General features: G+C 47.2%; 1 protein-coding gene across 1 annotated transcript in view; it reads left to right on the forward strand.

Moving 5' to 3' along the window:
- The window catches only part of LOC306940293 (talin-1-like), a gene marked incomplete at its 5' end in the record, with an annotated part of 110,410 nt that overhangs the window by 24,939 nt on the left and 74,470 nt on the right, over window positions 1-11,001 (forward strand). Inside the window, 5 exons of the mRNA XM_079525314.1 lie at window positions 2,874-3,071; window positions 6,696-6,835; window positions 8,588-8,681; window positions 8,812-8,901; window positions 10,276-10,398. Of these exons, the coding sequence (XP_079381440.1) occupies window positions 2,874-3,071; window positions 6,696-6,835; window positions 8,588-8,681; window positions 8,812-8,901; window positions 10,276-10,398 (645 nt within the window). The remainder of the gene's footprint in view (window positions 1-2,873; window positions 3,072-6,695; window positions 6,836-8,587; window positions 8,682-8,811; window positions 8,902-10,275; window positions 10,399-11,001) is intronic.

Below are 11,001 nucleotides of genomic sequence, written 5' to 3' on the forward strand. Positions count from 1 at the left end.
AATAATGACCCAATATGATGCTGTGAGTTTAATAATGACCCAATATGATGCTGTGAGGTTAATAATGACCCAATCTGATGCTGTGAGTTTAATAATGACCCAATATGATGCTGTGAGTTTAATAATGACCCAATATGATGCTGTGAGTTTAATAATGACCCAATCTGATGCTGTGAGTTTAATAATGACCCAATATGATGCTGTGAGTTTAATAATGACCCAATATGATGCTGTGAGTTTAATAATGACCCAATATGATGCTGTGAGTTTAATAATGACCCAATATGATGCTGTGAGTTTAATAATGACCCAATATGATGCTGTGAGTTTAATAATGACCCAATATGATGCTGTGAGTTTAATAATGACCCAATATGATGCTGTGAGTTTAATAATGACCCAATATGATGCTGTGAGTTTAATAATGACCCAATATGATGCTGTGAGTTTAATAATGACCCAATATGATGCTGTGAGTTTAATAATGACCCAATCTGATGCTGTGAGTTTAATAATGACCCAATCTGATGCTGTGAGTTTAATAATGACCCAATATGATGCTGTGAGTTTAATAATGACCCAATATGATGCTGTGAGTTTAATAATGACCCAATCTGATGCTGTGAGTTTAATAATGACCCAATATGATGCTGTGAGTTTAATAATGACCCAATATGATGCTGTGAGTTTAATAATGACCCAATCTGATGCTGTGAGTTTAATAATGACCCAATCTGATGCTGTGAGTTTAATAATGACCCAATATGATGCTGTGAGTTTAATAATGACCCAATATGATGCTGTGAGTTTAATAATGACCCAATATGATGCGGTGAGTTTAATAATGACCCAATATGATGCTGTGAGTTTAATAATGACCCAATATGATGCTGTGAGGTTAATAATGACCCAATCTGATGCTGTGAGTTTAATAATGACCCAATATGATGCTGTGAGTTTAATAATGACCCAATATGATGCTGTGAGTTTAATAATGACCCAATCTGATGCTGTGAGTTTAATTATGACCCAATATGATGCTGTGAGTTTAATAATGACCCAATATGATGCTGTGAGTTTAATAATGACCCAATATGATGCTGTGGGTTTAATAATGACCCAATCTGATGCTGTGAGTTTAATAATGACCCAATATGATGCTGTGAGTTTAATAATGACCCAATCTGATGCTGTGAGGTTAATAATGACCCAATATGATGCTGTGAGTTTAATAATGACCCAATATGATGCTGTGAGTTTAATAATGACCCAATCTGATGCTGTGAGTTTAATAATGACCCAATATGATGCTGTGAGTTTAATAATGACCCAATATGATGCTGTGAGTTTAATAATGACCCAATATGATGCTGTGAGTATAATAATGACTAGTCCTGTAGGACACAGTCCATTTTAGTCAACTTTTCTGCGTTTTTGAGGCTTAATTAGGGTGAGCCTTCTACCTGCACTATTCATATGTTTAATTCATCATTTTAATGCCAATAGAAAAATCTGTGACATGCACACTATATCTCAAGGTTCAAGGTTCAAGGTTCTTTATTATTTGTCTCCCGAGGAAGAAATGTGTCTTAGACAAAGGGCCCGCATGCAAGCGTAGCCCTTATGCCCATGTCGCCGCAGTGCTATATGGTAATCCTATAGTATTATACCCAGTCCTGGCGGTGACTTCACCATTATGCCGATTTTGAGCGAATAGAGCGAATCTGGCGATGTCATTTCCGGTCAGCTGATCACAACATCCGCTAGCTTTCTGCACTGTGTTACACAGTAGAGGGCAGCACGGGTCCATAAAATTGGACCCGGTCCGAAACGGACCCGGTGATATCGGAACAGAACCGATCCGGATCCGAAAACATTCTAATTGCCCGGACCCGGCCCGGACCCGAAAGTTTTGGATCCGGTCCGAAACGGAGCCGATAAAAACAGGATCCGATCCGAAATAAACCTACCCGGTCCGAAAGACCCGTTACACCCGTGGTGTGTCCAATCCTATATTATGCTTATTTTCACCGTGATTATGAGACTGAAGTGAACACTGAACGTCAGCATCACCCCCGCCTCTACAAAGGAGCGCTGAAAATAGCCGATCTACAAGAAGCTCGCAATGCGTGGCATGGTTAAGTACAGTTTGCACAGCACAATGCAGATTCAGAACAGAACTACATTTTCACGTACTTTCGTCTTATTATACTTATGTATGCTTATTTTCACCGTGACTGTGAAACACTGAAGATTTTCCCGTCTTCTGCATGTCGTAAGTAAGCAGTGAGTCACACTTTGTGCATTTAGCAGCACCAACATTGTTACCGTCTGCGTCGACAATGACAACAAAACTGTCCCAGACATCTGACTTCCCTTTTAGGAGATTGCGTGCTGTAATCGTTTGCTTGTAGTTTGCGTTTCACCGGTTTCACCTCGCTCAAGAAGGGGGCCGCCAGCCATGATGATCGTGTTAGTGTTAGTGTTCGTGTTGTTACTGTGACTGCGCGCACACACAGCTTTGAAATGGAACCGACCCGTTCCCCGACGGCATGTCAATATTTTGCACCCGAACCAGCTCGGTTCTCGGTTCGGATCTCGGGTATTCGGGTCCGGGTGGACCCGTGCTGCCCTCTATTACACAGTCAGATGTCCGGGATGCTAAGCTATCATCGTTTATTTTAATACCTAAGTCAAATGAAGCTCTAATCAAGCCCCAAATATCGTATTTTACGCAGCGATGCACATAAAGACTGTACGCGATCTTTGATTCATTACGTCAATAACCATAAGGGGGTTAAGAGCATCTGTTAAAGGCCTGAATTGTAAAATGTCACCAAACCGCTGTGTGTTCCATTCCGTCCCGTCCACAGTTCCCGTCTTGTGGGAAGAGCTTCCAGGAGGTCCAGGGCCAGCTGAACGAGGCGGCGGCCGGTCTGAGCCAGTCGGCCAACGAGCTGGTCCAGTCGTCCAGGGGGACCACCCAGGACCTGGCCCGCTCCACCAGCAAGTTCGGACAGGACTTCACACACTTCCTGGACGCAGGCGTGGACATGGCCGGGACCTCCCAGGTCAGTGAGGGACAGAAACCTTGTATATATGAATAGAGACGGCACCCGGAGGAAACCCTGAGGCGAAATGGACATAGTGGCCGGATTTGTCATTGCAGCTCTGGTCCGTTGACTATCATTGCGCACGTTCATGTTATTGGGCCCATGACACGTGAACGCTGTTTCATACGTGACCGTGCGCAATGATAGTCAACGGCAGCGCGTTCATGTTATTGGGGAAAATCCATCCCAGAATGTTTCCTACCCGGAAGGAGGAGTGAAATCGCCTCATGCGCTTTTGAGCAACTTAATGCAAGTGGATGGGAGGAGAACTCTGGTGCCGTCTCTATTCATATATACTCTAACTTAATGCAAGTGGATGGGAGGAGAACTCTGGTGCCGTCTCTATTCATATATACTCTAACTTAATGCAAGTGGATGGGAGGAGAACTCTGGTGCCGTCTCTATTCATATATACTCTAGTGGATGGGAGGAGAACTCTGGTGCCGTCTCTATTCATATATACTCTAGTGGATGGGAGGAGAACTCTGGTGCCGTCTCTATTCATATATACTCTAGTGGATGGGAGGAGAACTCTGGTGCCGTCTCTATTCATATATACTCTAGTGGATGGGAGGAGAACTCTGGTGCCGTCTCTATTCATATATACTCTAGTGGATGGGAGGAGAACTCTGGTGCCGTCTCTATTCATATATACTCTAGTGGATGGGAGGAGAACTCTGGTGCCGTCTCTATTCATATATACTCTAAGACAGAAACGCACCGTGTTCCCATAGGGTACTTGTAGTGGCATTCATTTCCAAAAAATAATATTTCCAATAGCCACATTCACCAGTTTGAAGCAGGCTTGTAATGACACGTAGCCACAGGTAGGGGACACTGTGTTTGTACATCCAAAAGGCAGAAACTGGACCACTACTCACAGACTCCACGAGGCATGACTGGACCACTACTCACAGACTCCACGAGGCAGAAAGGCAGAAACTGGACCACTACTCACAGACTCCACGAGGCAGAAAGGCAGAAAGGCAGAAACTGGACCACTACTCACAGACTCCACGAGGCATGGCTGGTGACGTAACTGGACCACTACTCACAGACTCCACGAGGCATGGCTGGTGACGTAACTGGACCACTACTCACAGACTCCACGAGGCATGGCTGGTGAAACTGGACCACTACTCACAGACTCCACGAGGCATGGCTGGTGACGTAACTGGACCACTACTCACAGACTCCACGAGGCATGGCTGGTGACGTAACTGGACCACTACTCACAGACTCCACGAGGCATGGCTGGTGAAACTGGACCACTACTCACAGACTCCACGAGGCATGGCTGGTGACGTTAAACTGGAGCACTACTCACAGACTCCACGAGGCATGGCTGGTGACGTAACTGGACCACTACTCACAGACTCCACGAGGCATGGCTGGTGAAACTGGACCACTACTCACAGACTCCACGAGGCATGGCTGGTGAAACTGGACCACTACTCACAGACTCCACGAGGCATGGCTGGTGACGTAACTGGACCACTACTCACAGACTCCACGAGGCATGGCTGGTGACGTAACTGGACCACTACTCACAGACTCCACGAGGCATGGCTGGTGACGCTAATGGAGTTTACTGAAGAATCCAGCAGTACAGAATATGCACACAAAAACGAAATAATTCCTTTTGCACAAAGTACAGATTGTCTTCTGTTATCTTGTCTGATAGTGATACAGGTTCCAATAACAGGAGGAGACACCCGAAATTACAGTCAAAACTGTTGTGTTCCACGCGTCAAACTAGCGTCTGTCTTCACTCTTTTTCTCATGTTGCATAACCACACCAATTGTGACCAAATTTGACTGAGAGACTGCCATCGTGCAAATTCCAGCTTTTCACCAGAGGAGAAAAACTTTTTTTGTTTTTTTCCCCAAAATGAGTTAATATCACAGGCAGACTCTACACATACTAGAGCAAATAAGTGTCAGATGTAAAGTGTCAATGTTGAAATAAATGCTTAAACATGTAGCTAGGTGTAATGTTGGAGTCCACAGAAGTGAACCTTTCAAGCCTGTTTTCTGAACTCGCTGTTTTCTGCAAGACATTACTCTATAAGCCATATCTCCAAAACTGGTGGGTCAAACTGAACAACCAATATGTCAATTTGAAGCTATGATTCAAAAAAATCCAATGGCAGTCCCTCAGTCAAATCTAGTCACAATTAACCTCCTCAGCTGTGCATCGTGAACATGAAATACAACTTTAGGGGTCACTCTTTACCCACTGCAAAAACAGTTATATCTAAGCATGGAAAGCTGCTCACCAACATTAAACATAAATGCAATAATACAATAGTGAAATACAAAAACATATGAATTACACATTGTAACCACTTTGGCTCTTACAGTACTGTCATTACATACGGTAAGCACATGGCCTCGGTACCCAGTAGCAGGCCCGGTTCTTCCTACAGGCCGACGAAGCAACGGCTTCGAGCGCCATGGGGGAGGGTCGCCAAAAAAAAAAAAAAAACATTTTTTATTTTTTTATTTTTTTAACTTTTTTTTTTTACTCTGTCCCAACTCTGTCTGCCCAGTGTCCCCCCAGTGCCCCCCCAGTGCCTCCCCAGTGCCTCCCCAGTACCTCCCCAGTGTCTCCCCAGTGCCAGTGTCCCGCCAGTGCCTCCCCAGTGTCCCCACAGTGCCTCCCCAATGGACCCCCAGTGCCTCCACAGTGTCCCCACTGTCCCCCCAGTGCCTCCACAGTGTCTCCTCAATTTTTGGGACAGAGTAAAAAAAAAAAGGGGGGGGGGGGGGGGGAAATCCTGCTTGGGGCGAAACATTTTCACACGTCTTCAAACATGGGTGGAAATACAGTAGCAGGTCGTTTTGATGTATATTTCAGTTATCTCCCCTGTGCAATATTGGTTTGCAAAGCCTAAAAGCTAAACATAAATTTATACGTTTCATTTATATACAATTAAATTGTTGATCACAATTATTCGTGTGACAATTAAAGTAAAATGTCACGATCGGCATGTTCTGGACCTTCCGTTGCTGTTGAGCTTTTGGCAGAACCTCATGTATCTATTGTATATCCTAATAATATTGTTGTTCATCTTCACGTGTTCCATCATTGCTCTGTGATGGAGGAACCAGACACGATGGACAAATAGACCGCCGAAGTCCTGACGTCACTCGCTCATAACATGGGCTCATCTTAAAACCGTTTCATATAAGCGTCGTGGTCCAAAAATAAACAAGCTGCCTCGGCGTTATTGTCGGGGAGGTGTCTCTGTATCGTTTATGACAGTCAGTCACTCATATATGATACTAGTCTGTTTCTAGCGAAAATGTAACTAATTCAGCAGCAGTAACAATAGCGTTTTCTCTCAGTCAGTTGATTCTTTATATCCATACGAGTGAAACGGCCGGGAAGACATGTTTATTTTTCAAACACAGTGAGGCGATCTATGGGGATTACAATGCAAATAAAAAGTACCCGTGGATTTGCGCCCTCTACCGATATTGACGTCAGACTTTGGTGGTCTATAACGTCTCAAAATAACACAAACTCACAACATGCTGTAACTAACGATGAATAAAATGATGCTAATGTTCTTGCAGTCGAAAGAGGACCAGAAGCAGGTGGTGTCCAACCTGAAGACCATCTCCATGAGCTCCAGCAAGCTGCTGCTGTCGGCCAAGGCCCTGTCCACAGACCCCAACTCCCCCAACCTCAAGAACCAGCTGGCTGCCGCCGCACGGTAAGGCCCCTGTCCACAGACCCCAACTCCCCCAACCTCAAGAACCAGCTGGCTGCCGCCGCACGGTAAGACCCCTGTCCACCGACCCCAACTCCCCCAACCTGAAGAACCAGCTGGCTGCCGCCGCACGCTAAGACCCCTGTCCACCGACCCCAACTCCCCCAACCTCAAGAACCAGCTGGCTGCCGCCGCACGGTAAGACCCCTGTCCACCGACCCCAACTCCCCCAACCTGAGGAACCAGCTGGCTGCCGCCGCACGGTAAGACCCCTGTCCACCGACCCCAACTCCCCCAACCTCAAGAACCAGCTGGCTGCCGCCGCACGGTAAGGCCCCTGTCCACAGACCCCAACTCCCCCAACCTGAAGAACCAGCTGGCTGCCGCCGCACGGTAAGACCCCTGTCCACAGACCCCAACTCCCCCAACCTGAGGAACCAGCTGGCTGCCGCCGCACGGTAAGACCCCTGTCCACAGACCCCAACTCCCCCAACCTGAGGAACCAGCTGGCTGCCGGGGTTAGACCCCCCTGGTGGTCCCTCAAGGACCCCTGGGGGTCCCCGGGGGGTTAGACCCCCTGGTGGTCCCTCATGGACCCCTGGGGGTCCCCGGGGGGTTAGACCCCCTGGTGGTCCCTCATGGACCCCTGGGGGTCCCCGGGGGGTTAGACCCCCTGGTGGTCCCTCAAGGACCCCTGGGGGTCCCCGGGGGGTTAGACCCCCTGGTGGTCCCTCATGGACCCCTGGGGGTCCCCGGGGGGTTAGACCCCCTGGTGGTCTAACGGCATGTGCACTGAAGCCTCTCCAACTGATCCAAAATGCCGCAGCTCGCTTGGTCTTCAACCAGCCAAAATTCTCACATGTCTCCCCCCTGCTCCGCTCCCTGCACTGGCTCCCAGTCGCTGCCCGCACAGAATACAAAACTCTGATGTTGGCATTTAAAGCAACCAAAGGTATGGCTCCCCCATATCTTGCCAGCATGATTGAACCCTACAAACCCTCCCGCGCACTCAGATCAGCCAACGCAGGGAAGCTGGAAGTACCCTCACTAATAACGCCGGGACAACGCTCCACACGTCCCAAACTCTTCTCCCTTCTGGCCCCAAAACTGTGGAATGCACTTCCCGTTGCAATCAGAACTGCAGCATCACTCCCGATCTTCCGCCGTAGTCTGAAAACCATGACTCCATCATGGCCCATAGCACTTACCCTACCCCCCTTAGACAGCACTTCTTAGACTTATATAGCATTTGAAACAGACTTATAGCATGTCATGTAGACAGCACAATAAGTGCATTGTATGTAGTCATAGCACTTCATAGTATATATGTACAGCATAGTATAGCATATAGGTATAGTGTCATTATATAGATATGTTCTAGTTATAGTTTATATGTATAGTGTCATTATATAGATATGTTCTAGTCACGTTCTTAGCTTACGCATGTTTCGCGATAAATGCATTTTACATATGTGATGTATTCCCATGCTTTTTGTTCTTGCTTAATGTAAATCGCTCTGGATTAAGAGCGTCTGCTAAATGCCTAAATTGTAAATTGTGGTCCCTCATGGACCCCTGGGGGTCCCCGGGGGGTTAGACCCCCTGGTGGTCCCTCATGGACCCCTGGGGGTCCCCGGGGGGTTAGACCCTGGTCTAACTGTGTGTTGCCTGGTGGTCCCTCATGGACCCCTTGGGGTCCCCTGGGGGTCCCACCCTGGTCTAACTGTGTTGCCTGGTGGTCTCTCCTCTCTGCAGAGCGGTGACCGACAGCATCAACCTGCTGATCACCATGTGTACTCAGCAGGCCCCGGGCCAGAAGGAGTGTGACAACGCCCTGCGAGAACTGGAGGTACAAACACCACGCCTCCCCTACGTGTGTGTGACTGTGTGTGTGTGTGCGTGTGTGTGTGTGTGTGTGTGTGTGTGTGTGCGCGTGGTACTTGTATAGTGACTGTATTCCTGTGCCCTGTGTGTTCCAGGCGGTACAGGGCATGTTGGAGAACCCGACAGAAGCCGTTAATGACATGTCCTACTTTGACTGTGTGGACAGCGTGATGGAGAACTCCAAGGTACGCTACCAGGACCTCTCACTCCTCTGTCTGTGTCCCTCAATGTGTTGTAGTCTACCAGGACCTCTCACTCTTCTGTCTGTGTCCCTCAATGTGTTGTAGTCTACCAGGACCTCTCACTCTTCTGTCTGTGTCCCTCAATGTGTTGTAGTCTACCAGGACCTCTCACTCCTCTGTGTCCCTCAATGTGTTGTAGTCTACCAGGACCTCTCACTCCTCTGTCTGTGTCCCTCAATGTGTTGTAGTCTACCAGGACCTCTCACTCTTCTGTCTGTGTCCCTCAATGTGTTGTAGTCTACCAGGACCTCTCACTCTTCTGTCTGTGTCCCTCAATGTGTTGTAGTCTACCAGGACCTCTCACTCTTCTGTCTGTGTCCCTCAATGTGTTGTAGTCTACCAGGACCTCTCACTCCTCTGTCTGTGTCCCTCAATGTGTTGTAGTCTACCAGGACCTCTCACTCCTCTGTGTCCCTCAATGTGTTGTAGTCTACCAGGACCTCTCACTCCCCTGTGTCCCTCAATGTGTTGTAGTCTACCAGGACCTCTCACTCCTCTGTCTGTGTCCCTCAATGTGTTGTAGTCTACCAGGACCTCTCACTCCCCTGTGTCCCTCAATGTGTTGTAGTCTACCAGGACCTCTCACTCCTCTGTCTGTGTCCCTCAATGTGTTGTAGTAAAATGTTGGGCTCAATCAATTCTTATGTTGTTCGGTATTCCTGTAAGTTCTATTAGTTTTAATTGGTTCAGGGCCTAATTGACTGTTTTGATTGGTTCAGGTCCTCCTAATTTACTGTGTTTTGATTGGTCCAGGTCCTCCTAATTGACTGTGTTTTGATTGGTCCAGGTCCTCCTAATTGACTGTGTTTTGATTGGTCCAGGTCCTCCTAATTGACTGTTTTGATTGGTTCAGGTCCTCCTAATTGACTGTGTTTTGATTGGTCCAGGTCCTCCTAATTGACTGTGTTTTGATTGGTCCAGGTCCTCCTAATTGACTGTTTTGATTTGTCCAGGTCCTCCTAATTGACTGTGTTTTGATTGGTCCAGGTCCTCCTAATTGACTGTTTTGATTGGTTCAGGTCCTCCTAATTGACTGTGTTTTGATTGGTCCAGGTCCTCCTAATTGACTGTTTTGATTGGTCCAGGTCCTCCTAATTGACTGTGTTTTGATTGGTCCAGGTCCTCCTAATTGACTGTGTTTTGATTGGTCCAGGTCCTCCTAATTTACCTTTTTGATTGGTCCAGGTCCTCCTAATTGACTGTGTTTTGATTGGTCCAGGTCCTCCTAATTTACTGTTTTGATTGGTCCAGGTCCTCCTAATTGACTGTTTTGATTGGTCCAGGTCCTCCTAATTGACTGTGTTTTGATTGGTCCAGGTCCTCGGTGAAGCCATGGCAGGAATCTCTCATAACGCCAAGAACAGCAACCTTCCAGAGTTCGGAGACTCCGTCAGCGCCGGATCTAAAGCCCTGTGCGGCCTGACAGAGGCTGCAGCCCAGGTAATATAATAATGTACACCCATATCAACCCTCCAGGTAATATACGAGTATACACCCATATCTGCCCTCCAGGTAATATACGAGTATACACCCATATCAACCCTCCAGGTAATATACGAGTATACACCCATATCTGCCCTCCAGGTAATATACGAGTATACACCCATATCAACCCTCCAGGTAATATACGAGTATACACCCATATCTGCCCTCCAGGTAATATACGAGTATACACCCATATCAACCCTCCAGGTAATATACGAGTATACACCCATATCTGCCCTCCAGGTAATATACGAGTATACACCCATATCTGCCCTCCAGGTAATATACGAGTATACACCCATATCTGCCCTCCAGGTAATATACGAGTATACACCCATATCTGCCCTCCAGGTAATATACGAGTATACAACCATATCTGCCCTCCAGGTAATATACGAGTATACACCCATATCAACCCTCCAGGTAATATACGAGTATACACCCATATCTGCCCTCCAGGTAATATACGAGTATACACCCATATCTGCCCTCCAGGTAATATACGAGTATACACCCATATCAACCCTCCAGGTAATATACGAGTATACACCCATATCT

Source organism: Electrona antarctica (assembly GCF_951216825.1).
Source record: "Electrona antarctica genome assembly, chromosome: 16".
Taxonomy (NCBI): Eukaryota; Metazoa; Chordata; class Actinopteri; order Myctophiformes; family Myctophidae; genus Electrona; species Electrona antarctica.